The sequence below is a fragment of the Gopherus evgoodei genome, chromosome 7, assembly GCF_007399415.2.
Source record: "Gopherus evgoodei ecotype Sinaloan lineage chromosome 7, rGopEvg1_v1.p, whole genome shotgun sequence".
Classification (NCBI taxonomy): domain Eukaryota; kingdom Metazoa; phylum Chordata; order Testudines; family Testudinidae; genus Gopherus; species Gopherus evgoodei.
In genome coordinates this window covers 7,113,770-7,128,443 of record NC_044328.1, presented here as the reverse complement: position 1 = coordinate 7,128,443, position 14,674 = coordinate 7,113,770, and the positions used below count along the sequence as shown (strand labels likewise).

General features: G+C 48.5%; 1 protein-coding gene across 1 annotated transcript in view; it reads right to left on the bottom strand.

Moving 5' to 3' along the window:
* Positions 1-14,674, bottom strand: part of SORCS3 (sortilin related VPS10 domain containing receptor 3) — a 495,944-nt gene that overhangs the window by 118,056 nt on the left and 363,214 nt on the right. The window contains exon 6 of the mRNA XM_030570154.1: positions 12,948-13,012. Coding sequence (XP_030426014.1) covers positions 12,948-13,012 — 65 coding nt within the window. The remainder of the gene's footprint in view (positions 1-12,947; positions 13,013-14,674) is intronic.

The window sequence follows — 14,674 nt, the reverse complement described above, 5'->3', positions numbered from 1 at the left end:
TTGGGTAATTCACTTAACCTCTTTTTGCTTCCATTTCTCAACATATACAAAAGAGGCAAAGCAGGGAGAGAGATGAGGCTGAATTCTTCAGTATGCTTTGAGATCCTTGGCTAGAAAGTGTCCCAGAAAGGCACAGTGTTATTTATGTCATGTGTGTCTAAATGGGCATGTATTGGATAGGACAGAATTTGATTATACACAGCGTCCTTGTACTCGGAGCAGCACAGAGGGTTTTACAAAGCAAAAATTGCACCAGCCATGTAAGTAAACTTGACAGTCACGCAGCCAGCCAGCGGTGCTGGAACTAGGGGTGCTGCCATGCCCCCCTGGCTTGACGTAGTAATGACAAACACCAAATACATGGTTTCCATCACCAGCACCCCCATGATAAAAATTAAATTTCAGCATCCCTGCACCTTGCCAGAGACCAAACTGGGAATGCTGGCCTTTACACTGCTTTATAAAAATCCCAGTTGAGGGACAAAATGAAAACAGCACTGGGAGGACACCTGCCATGATGGCACATCTCTTCTAGATAGAGGAAGTTTTCTGTGCCCTTGAGTTTCAAGTACTTGTAGACTTCTCTACAAAAAGCAAGGACACTTAAAATGGGAGAAAACAGAGTTTCCAAGAAGTGAGGTGAACAAGATGCCATGGTTTTGGTTCATACCACATGAAGCCACTCCATAGCCCTTGAGATTCATTTGGAAAGTCCAGCTGGCTAGAACCCAAAATGGCAAAGGGCAAGCTCATATAAAACCATCACATCGGGTTAAGCTCCAAGTATTTCACAGGGGATCTTTTGGCCCTGAAAGCCTGCTGCCAGCCTCGGAGTCTGGGCCTCTCCAGAGCCAGCAAAAGGTTTTGCTCTGTGTTTTGATGGAAGATTCTTGGTACCCCATTGATGTTTCTATTAAACTTAACTAACTGTGTTTCTATACTCAAGCCCAAGACTGACTGGGTTTTGCAAAGTTCCAGGTTCTATAGTGCAGCTCTACTTAGGGTGACCAGACAGCAAGTGTGAAAAATCAGAACAGGGGGTGAGGGGTAATAGGAGCCTATATAAGAAAAAGCTCCCAAAAATCAGGACACCTGGTCACCCTAGCTCTACTGAAAGCCTCTAGTAGGAAGGAAAAGAGTCCCTGGGAAATGAAAGGGAGAATATTATGCAGTGTTGCCTACAAAAGATGAGAAATAGGCCCTGGAGGTAGCAGAGACTCCTCTAGTAGAGGTTTGTTCTGGCCAGCGTCACTGGAGACTTCAGAGTAAGAGGCTCTAGCATGGGTTTTGGGCAGAGGTACTGAGAATTTCATGGTGGCTGAGACTACAATGCTGGTTCTGAGCAGTTGTACCGGGAACTTAAGTGCAATGGAAAATGCACTGTAAGTTCTGGGCTGTGCCTCTGATAAATAAAGGGTAACAGAAACTACCCCACTCACTCTAATCCCAGCACTGAGAACTTCACAGTAATAAAGCATGCAGCAATACATCTCCACTCCAGCAATCTGCACTTCCGCCTGTGTAGATCTGGCAAACTAGCTCTAGTGACATTACAAGCTCCTCCAGATCTTCTTATATGATATACCTCTCTCATAGAGCTGGAAGGGACCCTGAAAAGTCATTGAGTCCAGCCCCCTGCCTTCACTAGCAGGACCAAATACTGATTTCACCCCAGATCCAAAAGTGGCCCCCTCAAGGATTAAACTCACAACCCTGGGTTTAATAGGCTAATGCTCAAACCACTGAGCTATCCCTAGTCTTTTGTTTGATAGTGTGCTTGTTTCTGGATTTACCACAGAAGCCTCTACTCTACTCCCCATGGCCACTTCACTCACTCTTAGTAGACTCCTTACTCCAGTGCCGGATCTCAGGGCTTACTCTCCTGCTGGACTTCCTTTGTCTCCTTGATGATCTACGTAATCCCAGTGAGTGACTGCAGCCCCCTTTCAGCTTTCTGTCTTCCGGCTTTATAGCCCTTCCTCAGCTGGGCTTGATTCTGAATGAACCCTGGCCCTCCCACTCACAGGTGATGCCTGGTAATCTAATTGGCCTCTCAGGCCCTTACTAACTCTAGCAGGGCTGGAGTAGGGTGCACACCCCAGCACACACCCTCCTGCTCAAGACTGTCCCCCATGTGGGCATAGATGCCTTCTGCCCTAGAGTTGCTGGAGCTGGGCTTTCTCCAGGCTACCCAGCCTGAGCAACAGTCAGACCTTTTCTTCCCTATCATCCCGGTTCTTCTCCCCTAGGAACTCTTGATCCTCTGCAGCTGCTCACAAGCCCAGTTCTGCAGTTACTTAGCATCTCCTGAATTCTTTTTGCTTGCTCCAGCAAATCCCACAGCATCCTTTCCACGGGGGTGTGTGTTCCTGTTTCTGTCTGGTTCTTCTCCCTCCTAATCTTTTAACTCTGTACAACCCCGTACCAAGTGTATGGATTCAATGTCTGCAACGTCCACGGTCACCACCACTACTTCTACTTTGCCTGCCTCCTGCATACTCCAGATACCAGACACACACTCTTTTTCTACAGCACTGGGGCCCACATCTTCCCTTTTGCTACCCAACAATTTCATGAGAGGGCAGTGTCTTTTTATACGGCCAGCTTCTCAACACCCAAAACAAACCCTCACCGTTGCCTTGTCAGTAGACTATGCTTCTGCACCCTTCTATCTAGCCCCAGCTCTCCCAGGATAACCTTCTCCTCACAGTTCATATAAGGGTATGCTCTTCTTATGTTCCCTTGTCGACCATAGGCAAAACATATCCTAGGTTGTGCCTCTGGTCTCCTGGCCCCTGTATACCTTTTCCTTCCCTGCTTCCTGGTGGTTTCCTTTCTCATGATCTCTATGAGCTACCTCTGTTGTCTCACCAAGATCACCAGCTGCCTTCTCAGCTCAGCTTGCTCCTCTGTCTGCCTTGGCTGGGTCTCCAAACATTGCTGGAGGACTGCCTCCAAAGCCCTTGGCGCTCCCAAGGGAACTCGGGTAACCATGTCTTCCCCTCTATATGCCAGCTTGGGAGTATAGACCTGAAGGGTTCCACATACTCTGGTTCCATTTTCTTACCTGAACAATCCCATCTTCCCCTTGTGTCAGGGGGGAGAGATAGTCTTCCCGCATTTCCCTGCCAATTGTAACAGGGTCCCTGCTCTCTGCATGTGTCTCTTTTCTGGTAACTTGCCTGTTTCTGGGTTTACCACAGAAGCCTACTCTACTCCCCATGGCTACTTTGCTCTTGCTAGACGCCTTACTCCAGTCTCCCCCAGACTTCCTCTTTGTCCCCAACAACTACCCTCACCCCAGAGAACTTCCTTCTCCTGAAGCCCCCTTCTTGCTTTCAGCCTCCTGGCTTTATAGTGTTGGCCCAGGCCTTCCCAGCTGGGCTTCACTCTTAATGAACCTGGCCCTCCCTCCTGTGATTGATGCCAGGTTACCTAATTGGCCTCTCAGGCCCTCGTTAACCTTATCAGGGCTGGTGTGCAGTGCATGCCCCAACACAGGTAAATAAAAACAACCTTCTAAGATACATGTAGTGTTATGTCACCCACAGATGGCAACATCCCAGCATGCATGGCACGACTCTCTGCAGATCTTTTCTGCACCGAGCACGGGAAGAGAAATGGGAATGTGTCTAGGGTGGTATTTTTAGAAGGCCTTTGCCACAGTACATTCACCCACACAGTCGGTTGGATATTCCTATCCCCACACACACTGTGTTATTTGCTGATGGTAAGTCACAAAACAGAAGGGAGGGGGAGCTCAAGTGTTGACATGACAACCAGCTTTCTGCCTACTGGGAAATGTGTCATTTTGAGTGTATTACATTAGTAATCAAATTTATACAAAGAAGGGCACTTGCTTAACATTCACAGAAAGGCAGGTTTTTTTCCCCCTCTGCCTATGTTCCATTTTGTTTCTTATTTAGTTTATTTAACGCAATGAAGTACATGAAAAAAAACAAATCTTCAAACCTGACAGATTCTGGATAGAATAGTGAGCTTGTCTCCCTTCCTGGGGCAGACATTCTAACTCATGGTCTGACAGGAAATGAAAAGATACTTTACTAAATATCGAGGATTAAACATGACTGGCTATACTAAGAAATAGCCCCATTCAAGCAGAAGGTTAAATGATGGCATCTACTGCAATAAGGCGGGAAACAGATATTTCACAACACCAAAGGATCAGATTAAAGACACACCTGAAACAAAAGTTCAGATCTGAGCATGTGCAGACTTTGGGGAAGTCCAGAATCCAAGAACTCCAAGGCCAGAAGGGACCATTATAATGGTGTAGGCTAACCTCCTGCCTACCATAAGCCAAAGAGTCCGGGAGCAGGACTCCAACCTGGGTATCCCACCTAGCAGGGCAAAGCATGGACCACTAAGCTGTTGGGCAAAAGGAGGAGTCTGGAGCTATCTGAGGATGGTTGTGACCCTCTGATCTCTGGGTCTGGGGCCTGGCACATGCCTGCTTCACTGACCCCTCTATTTCTGGGGATATTTTCAGACCGGGCTCACCTCTGTATCAGAAAGCGCATGAAATGTAAAGACAGTGGGACAGGGTTGGTGGAAGGTCAAAGTGTAAACCTGGGGGTGAAAGGGTTTCCAACAGCTAGAGGGCTCAGCAAGTCCCATCTCTAGTCTGAAAGAATACCTCTCCAAACTGACTCTATGTTTCTAGAAGGCCTGTCCATGCAACTGGTTCTGAACCCTCTCCTCAAGGCAAGCTTGGGAGGCTTTCTGGGAGCAAGCCAGGAGGAAGGCAATTAGACCTCACACCGGCAGTGCAGACATCCCCTTAGTCTCTGCCGCTGTGGTCTGTATCGAGGTTTATCTCTAGCCATTCATTTTAAACTAGATTAAAAAACAGGCTTGTTCGAGGGCTGCGACAAGAGCCAGAAAGAACAGTTGAGACACCGAACCCTTTCTTGTCCTGTGCTCTTGCTGCTCATGCAGAGTTGGCCATACAGTCTGGCCAGATGGATGAACACCCACTCTGGTACCGACAGGGCAAGATCATCAGCTGGGGTAAATCAGCATTGTTCTCAATAGAGAAATGCTGATTTACACTCACTGAGGATCTAGCCCACTGATTACACAGCTTGCAAATCCGATAAAGGCTGAGGCCCTGAGAAAGGCTGGAGGTAGGAAATTCACAAATCTCAGGAGATTTCCAGTCCAGTTTTGCAAAGCCAAGAGGCTAGGAGATATTTGGATATACACACAGGTGCTTGTGCCCAAACTATATCACAGAACCTTTAAAGATTCAGCCATCATTAGTTGTGATGTGCTTGTGTGGGGTCCGGTTTGGTTACGTCATTGCTCTAGGGGACACATCTCATTACAAATGGAACACAAGAACTACAGCTGCAAATAACATTGCAGAAAAATGTTTCATGCAGCCCCAACTGGAAGACTGAGCCAGTCAAGGATTTGGGCTGTCTTAAAATGTAGGTGGACTTTATAATGCACCACAGTGCTACCGTCTCAGCTCATTTGTGTGTGAAGCAAGGTGGACACCTAGTGGCTTGGAGGGATTGCAACAGCCTTGCATTTTCTATTTTCATTATCTTGTGAAAAAATTCTCCTACTAACTTTCCCTACTTAGGATTTCAGAGAACCCATCCACCTTGTGAGTACAGGATAGCAGGACTCCTTGTAAATGCCTGCTAATCATATGTAGCATCTTACAATGGAGGCTCTCAAAGTACTTTACAGACATTAATTAACATGGCGTCAAAACACACTTGGGAAGTGAGTATGTTTTCACCCCATTTGACAGAAGTGAAGTGATTTCCCCTGAGCCAGTGGCAGAGCTAGGAAAGGAGTCCTGCCTCACTGCTCCTTGTACTAATAGCTTAGAAGTTGCTTAGAAGCTTGCAAGAGAAATAAACAGGAAGAGAGAAATTGGAGATCTTTCTCCAGTAGGTGGGTCCCCCCCTGACCGGAGGGATGATCAACTGAACCTGTCAATACACAGAAAGCTGAAAAAGTCAGACCCACATGGCAGGTGAACATCAGTCATGAGAGATACTTGACATCAAGGCTCCTAATGACTTCCACTGTAAACCAAAAGTAAAAGGGAAGAGAAGATTAAGTCTTGCCCTTGTGAGAATAGGAAGTGAGAAAGAAAGCAGTCCTTCTCAAAAGGCCCCAGAGTTCCCCTTGGTAGCTTTAGTTAGACGTCCTGAGAGCTCTGTTCAGAGACTTTTGTGAACTCAGTTTATCTCCAGTCCTGACACATTTTGGAAAAGCCCCATCAGCACCTTACTGTCTGCATCTATCTTAGGCCCCAACCCGTGCCAGTCACTGTCTGCACCCTACTGGAAGGCAGCAGACTTGCTGCACTAAAGAAGATATTACCAGTCCATAGCCAGCCCACCAGAAAGGGGAGCCCACAGGGGCAGCACTGAATAGTCTGTGTGAGGCCTACAAAGTGCCACCATGTACTGTACTCCTGCAGCTGGTTAGAAACCCTTATGCTATTGGTCCCTGCTTTTTTGAATGTAGGCAATGCACCCACAATACATTTCCCCAGCAGGGCCGTTGCCAGAATAATGGGCCAGATACTGCAAAGCAGCACCAGGAGCTGGACCCTCTCTCTCTCTATGCCTCTGTTCGGGGATAACTAGCATCCCAATGGAGATCTGAGTCCCTGCTCCCTCTGAGACCGAGCACTTCCTGAGGGAAGAGAGGGGCCTGGATATGGCTCTTCCTAGGGGACAGAAGGCTTAGCTGGACACAAAGGGAAGTATACTACATCCTCTTCAAGGCTGGTGCAGCAGACCTGCCATTGTGATATTAGCCTGTTTTGCAACTGCATCATTGTAAGAGGGTTCTCACTCCCTGCTAGTGCCCTGCCTCGTATGTAGGTCTGAAACCGTAGCTCTTGCTGCATCAGGTGCCCCTTGCTGCCTATTGATTGCTATGTGATAGTCTTTCTTCTAGCCACTTGGAAACCAACCAGGCCACCATTTAGTCCCACTGAACAAGCTGTCCGTATGCAATCTCAGGAAATCTTCAGTTCCAACTCCAGGTCCTGTGCCACCTTGCCAGTGGCTTCTAAGGGAACCCAGCCCCATCAGCTACTCCAGTTCAACCCCGGGAACCCTATGGCTAGCAACCTAGGTCTGCTCAGTCTGAGACCCTCTTGCTGTTTCCCTAAGCTCCTTCCTACCACACACCTCTATCTTCTTGCCTATTTCTAGGTTTTACCACTGGAGCATCCTCTGCTCCCTGTGACTACTTCACCCCTCTCAGCCTCTTGTAAGACTCCCTAGCTAAGGGTAGGACCCTAGGGCCCACTCTTCCCTTAGCTTTCCTCTTTGTCCCCGGTCAACATTCTTTTTCTCTAGGACTGACTGCAGACCTGCTCCCTGCAGCCTCTTCCTGCTCTCACTTCCTGGCTTATTCTCTTACCCCAATTCTTCCCCGAACTGGGCTTCATCTGCCATTACTATTTACCAATCCCTGGCTTTCCTCCAGGTGCGGCATATAAAATTAATTGGCACCTTCTGGCCCACATTTACCCGGTCAGGGCTTGTGTGGAGTGGACATCCCAGCACTATTGCATTGTTGATTCATATTCAGTTTGTGATCACCCATGCACTGCTACAGACTAGGGACCAAGCGGCTAGGCAGCAGTTCTCCAGAAAAGGAACTAGGGGTTACAGTGGACAAGAAGCTGGATATGAGTCAACAGTGTGCCCTTGTTGCCAAAAAGCCTAATGACATTTTGGGCTGTATAAGTAGAAGCATTGCCAGCAGATCGAGGGACGTGATCATTCCCCTCTATTCAATATTGGTGAGGCCTCATCTGGAGTACTGTGTCCAGTTTTGGGCCCCACACTTCAAGAAGGATGTGGAAAAATTGGATACAGTCCAGTGGAGGGCAACAAAGACGATTAGAGGGCTGGAGCACATAATTTATGAGGAGAGAGTGAGGGAACTGCGATTATTTAATCTGCAGAAGAGAAGAATGAGGGGGGATTTGATAGTTGCTTTCAACTACCTGAAAGGGGGTTCCAAAGAGGATGGATCTAGACTGTTCTCAGTGGTAGCAGATGACAGAACAAGGAGTAATGGTCTCAAGTTGCAGTGAGGGAGGTTTAGGTTGGCTATTAGGAAAACCTTTTCACTAGGAGGGTGGTGAAACACTGGAATGGGTTACCTACGGAGATGGTGGAATCTCCTTCCTTTGAGGTTTCTAAGGTCAGGCTTAACAAAGCCCTGGCTGGAATGATTTAGTTGGGGATGATCCTGCTTTGAGCAGGGGTTGGACTAGATGACCTCCTGAGGTCTCTTCCAACCCTGAGATTCTATGATTCTGTGACCCCCTGATCCTTTTCAGCAGCGCTGCCACTCAGCCACTTATTCCCCATTTTGTAGCTGTGCATTTGATTCTTCCTTCCTGTGTGTAGTACTTTGCACATGTCTTTACTGAATTCAATCTTGCTGACCAATTCTCCGGTTTGCCAAGGCCGCTCTGAATTCTAATCCTGTCTCCAAAGTGCTAACAAACCCCATCCAATTTAATGTAATTGGCAAATTTCATACACATACTCTCCTCTCCATTAACCAAGTCATGAATGAAAATACCAAATAGCGCTGGACCCAGGACAGACCCCTGCAGGATCCCAGTAAATACATCCCCCCAGTTTAACAGCAAACCATTGACGACTACTCTCTGAGCAGGGACTTTCAACCACATCTGCACCCATCTCACAGTAATTTCATCAAGACCACATTTTTCTAGTTTGCTTATGAGAACGTCATGTGGGACTATGTTAAAAGCCTGAGTAAAATCAAGATATATCAAGTCCACTTCTTTCCCCTACCCACTAGACCAGTAGCCATGCCAAGAAGAAAATTAGGATGCTTTGGCATGATTTGTTCTTGACCATTCCATGTTGGCTCTTATTTATAATCCTGTTATCCTTGAGGTGCTTCCAAATGGATTGTTTAATAATTTGTTCCCATATCTTTCCTGGTACAAAGTTAGATGGGCTGGTCTATAATTCCCTGGGTCCTCTTTGTTCCCCCATTTTTAAGGATAGGTACCATGTCTGCCCTTCCCCAGTTCTCTGCGACCTCGCCCGTCCTCCATGAGTTCTCAAAAATAACTGCTAATGGTTCTGAGATTGCTTCAGCTCGTTCCACACTTACCCTAGCATGAATTTCATCAGGCCCTGATTTCATCAAGGAGTCTGCCTAGCAGATCTGGGGTGCTCTACACAGAAGCACAGCAAGAAGATCTCACCAAAACTCATTCCCCTACCCTGCTTTAGTTTCTTGGGGCAGGGACTGCCTTTTCAGTCTGTATTTGTACAGCACCTGGCACAAAGAGATCCTGATCCAGGACTTGGACGCCTGGGTACTATGGTAATACACATAACAACTCCTATGGGTTTGTCTCTCAGAAGAGGATCCCTGAGCCACTCTGCATCTACAAGAAGCTATACAATGGCCTCCACAGAGAAAGCGTTCTTGCACGGTGCTCTAGAGGTGGAAAGGCTTGGAGTCAACCAGGCCTATCACTCACAGAACCTCATGAACATTTATAGAGACTGGACAATCCCTGTCTCACAAGTCTGACACTTTACATCAGGGGTGGGCAAACTATGGCCCGCGGGCCACATTCAGCCCACACGACTGTCCTGCCTGGCCTCCGAGCTCCTGGCCCAGGATGTCCCCGCTCCCCCGCAGCCTCAGTTCACTCACTGTGCCGCTGGCGCAATGCTCTTGGCGGCAGCGCAGCTGCAGAGCCTGGCCTGACCTGGTGCACTGTGCTGCACGGGGGTGGCAGAGTGTCCCAGCTCCAGCTAGGGGGCATGGCTGTAGCACCGCCAGCCACCAGTGCTCCAGACAGCGCGGTAAGGGGGCAGGGAGCAGGGAGGTTTGGATAGAGGGAAAGGGAGTTCGGGGTGGTGGTCAGGGGGCGGGGGTGTGGATGGTGGTCGAGGGAGAAATGGGGTTGAATGGGGGCAGTTAGGAAGGAGGGGGTTGGATGGGGCAGCAGGGGGCAGTCAGGGGCAGGGCTTCCGGGGCGGTCAGGAGACAGGGAGAAGGGGCAGTTGGATGGGGCAGGGGTTCTGGGGGGACTGTCAGGAATGAGAGGAGGGGTTGGATGGGGCGGCAAGGATCTGGAGGCAGTCAGGGGACAGGGAGCGGGTGTGTGTGGATGGTGCAGGGTTCCAGAAGGGCTGTCAGGAAATGGGGGGGGAAGCTTGGATGGGGCAGGAGTCCGGGGTGGGGGGCAGACAGGAGGTGGGAGCCGGGCCACGACCCCCTCCCCTAACTGGCCCTTCATGCAATTTATGAAACCCGATGCAGCCCTCAGGCCAAAAAGTTTCCCGCCCCTGCTTTACATAGACAAGAGAGACAAAAGGCGGGAGGGGAAAGAGCAGGAAGATGTCTTGACCCAGGTCACACAGCAGATCAGTGTCAGAAACACAAACAGACCCTATATCTCTCATCTCCATCACAACACCATCCTCAGCAGACATCCCGTGCCTCATTTCCATGGGTAGAATACAGAAGATCTTAGCCACGTCCCTAGAACCACTCCTGTCTACATTACACATTTAACCAAGCTGCAGCTGGGACAGGACACAACTCTGTTTTCACTCACTCTGTTATAGCTCTAGCATTGGATCGGCACCTAGTGCAAATCGGTGTAGCTCCACCGTCTTCACAGAAGGGAACACTGGGATTACCTAACCTGCCTTCTGCATCTGGCTGGATAGGGAATTTCACCCAGCCATTCCAGGATAAGTGGAGCTAAGCCAGCTCACGCCAACAGAGGCTCTGCCATGTAGTCTAGATGGGGATTTGTAGGGTTTCGCTGGAGTGCCGTTGCTGGGAAGCCAATGGTTATTAAACACACAAGCTAACATTAAAAATCGCACTTATAGCAACACATCCATCCTTGTAATGGGCTCTGCTGGGGGAGAACGCGGCTTTGGATAGTCTTACGCACCATCCCCCATGGGGACCCACGAGAAGAACGCCCATCATAACTCATTATCTCCTGATAACGCCTGCAGTCCTTGGGGACTGCTGTTTGCCACGGCCCCGTTTTGCTGGCTCTGCTGTTCAAGCTTGTCTCTCTGGAGAGTCTTCAGGACCATCGACTGCCAAGCTCAAAATGCTGAATTGCTACATTACAGATAAAGCGAGCATGCAAAACCTGGAGCAAAAGCGTAGTCTACAACACAATGCAACAGAGACACGAGGGCACCTACCTCCCCAACACGCAGTGTCCAAATAGCTGGGTGAGCAAGCTAAGAGTGAGTTTGAATCCAGGCTCCATCAGCAGTTTGATTCCCCCCCAACACACACACTTCTATCTGTCTGTGCAATAGACAATGCACAAAAGAGATAACCTCTCTGCTTCGCCAGCCTGCTGCCCCATTTTACTATATTGTTGATGTGGAGCTTTTATTGCCTGGAGATTTATTCAGAAGGGGATGGTACTGATCTCCCTGCTGAAGGGCAGAGTGACGCCAGCAGAAGGTGTCAGAAGAAGTGGCGCTTTAAGGAAATCACAGTGGATTTAAACAGCATGAGGTCCGTAGAGTAGCACATTCAAACATAACAGGGTCTGCATCCAACAAAATGTAACCCCTGCTCCCCCCCCCAAAAAAACCTGCCCAAATCGACCACTTCCAGAGGAACCCTCTCTGAGTGGACCTCAGGGGCTGGATTCCGCATCCACCACCCTGCGGTAATTGCTGTAAAAGGTGTGTGCTGTCCCCACGTGCCCCCTTGTGGCCTGCGGCACTGCTGGTATGTCCATCTTCATTTCCCTGATTGAGGTGTCAGTAAGTTGACTGTAGAAGTATCTGGACTAGCAGAAGCCAAAACCAAACTAAAAGTCTGTCCCCTTTAGCAAAGTGTCGAGAACGGAGCAACGCAACAAGAGTTCATGAAGCCCCCACTCAGGACTCTGATTCAGGGGTCCCAGACTTAAACTCCACAAACAAAGTCTCAAAGCATGGTCAGGCTAGTCTCTGGAGCCTGGGATAGCCCATTACAGCCTACACAGTGTCTGGTCCCCAGTCCAGCTTCCTGCTCCAGTTTAAACACGCCAGCCCTAGGGCACCGCATGGAGCCTCTTTGATTACACTCAAGCTGTTTCGCTTGTGAACTCCTGGCTGTCCCTAAAAGGGGGTAGTACATTTCTTTCTATACAGTCTGCATTTCTAATCCCACAAAGATACACACACACTGCCAAAGGGACACAGCATTCTACTGTTGCATAGCATTGCACTGAGCTGTTAAGCAGCTGCCAAGTTCCACCCCAGAGGTAGTTGCATTGCAGTGCTGTGATTCCTGTACATGATTTGTAAAGCATTTGGGAGTTCCTTATGAAAGAAAAATGCTATAGAAATGGAACCTTACTTGTTTGCAAAACATCCTATCCACCTGGCTAGCAATCAATTACCCATGAATCCAGTCCACTCCAGAAGTAGCTGGCTGCATTTCAGTGACAGGGGTAAGTGATTATTGTTTTCCTATTTAAGTGAGAGTGCCAGCACTTTACCTGCTGAGTCTGGGAAGGAAGTGCCCACCACCGTGTACTGCACAAACAGGAAAGATCCACTCTGTCTCTGTGTGTGTGTGTGTGTGTGTGTGTGTGTGTGTGTGTGTGTGTGTGTGTGTGTGTGTGTGTGTGTGTGTGTGTGTGTGTGTGTAGGCAGAGGGAGGGAGGTTCCTTTGTGAATTTATATGGGGATCCAGTTCTCAAAGGCAAGTAGGATTATTAGCAATTTGTAACATGTTGTTATCCATTCTGAGCCAGATTTACCGACAGCGCAACTGCTTTGTGCCACTCTGCAGACGCAAAGAAGCCATTCAGCATGATGCCGGTGAATTTTCCCCTGTTATTAATGTAACGTAATTGATAATGACACTTATTATCAGCAGAGGGCTCAACCACTCACGTCCATCAGCTGTCCGGGCTTCCATGTGCACAAGGTCAGGCTCCTTATCCAAACCCGTTACGGACCTGGGGATGAGAAGGAAAGAGAAGGTGACCAGTGAGATTAAAAGCTGTGACCCCATGTGGAGAGGGCGGGTAATGCCAAGGCAGCTGCCATCGCCCCATTATAACAGGCCACCTTGGAGAACAAGTAGATTGAACACATGAAGACTCTACATAGCAGCAAGCTGCAGTAACCATGTTGGGTCTGTCTGCACAGGAGTTGGAAGGCATAGTTCTCAGATTAAGGAGACTCACCCGCGCTAGCTGCAGCTGAGCTACTCCACTAAAAATAGAAGTGTAACAGCGATGGCACAAGTGTTGGGAGGAACTAGATGTCCCGAGTAGGATCCCATTGAGACTCTAGGCACATACTCAGGTGGCTAGCCCTGCCTGCCGCTCGCACCACCATGGCTACATGTCTGGTTTTAGCACACTCGTTCAACCTCCTTGAGCTGGAAATGACACCAGCCAGCTTCAAGGTAGACATTCTATCAGAGTCTGAGAAAAGGGTGATAATCTCTCATCCTTTGGAGTATGAGCTGATCGCCACAGAGGTCAGAGAGGACCTTCCTCTGGCATGCAAAGCACTCACAATTGGTTATGTGCCTTAGGGTTTCCTTGCCTTCCTCTGAGACAGGAGGATGCTGGCTACCGCCGGAGGCCAGGGCACCCACCTGCATGGACCTTCATTCTGACCCATTATATCAAAGCCTTCACTTCACACAGGGAAGGGCCCAAGATGTCCGCCACTTCCCGCAGTTCCCATTGGCCAGGAACAGCGAACTGCGGCCCTGGGAGCTGCGGGTGGCTGTGCAAATGCAAACAAATTGTCAGGCAGCCTGCCAGCAGATTACTCTGACAGGCTGCGTGCAGCCCGCGGGCTGCAGATTGCCCACCAGTGCTGTAAACCCTGCATATGATGGAAACCACTTCAAGCCAGGGGATGTAGCAGCACCCCCAGCACTCCTAGTTCCAGCACCTATGAGCTCACATATTCCCAGAATTGGTTAGATGCTGATCAGTGCTGGCCGTGCAGAAGCAATTATGTTATATGACCTAATATGGAGCTGCAATAGATGAAATTGTCATTGTTTGTAAACAAATGCAGCCTGTCAACATCAGAACATGTGATCTTGAGGCAAACTACATATACAGAGAGAGAGAAAGAATATTTGCACCACCCTCCTCACGTTAATTATTTTCTCAAGCAGCGCCACTGATTTCAATCAGACTTATTTGAGAAGGTACTAACTGCACCTATCAGATTTTAGCCCTGTGTGATCATATAATTAAGCACTGTATCAAAATGTGACACACATCAGTGCAGAATTAAGGTTACACTAGAGATGGTGGGAAAATATTGAAATTTTTAACTCAAAAATGTGAGGTTTTTTTTGCAAATATGTGTGGGAGTTTAGACAAACTTATAGAGTGGTTGAAATCTGTCAAGACTTCAGCAAAGAACTTTCAAAACTTTTCTGCATCTTTCTCTCTAGCTGGCACTTGCAACCTTAGCAGTGACATTTCCTGACCACTGATTTCTCCACTTAGCTACCTTGATGTTCTTGTATTGTAGTTTTTGACCTGGAATGTGCTTATGGTTTAGGTGGCAAAGTCATGAGCAATCAGACTCGGACGCCTTCTAGACAACAAAGGGCCAGATCCTCAGCTGGTGTAAGGCTTTTG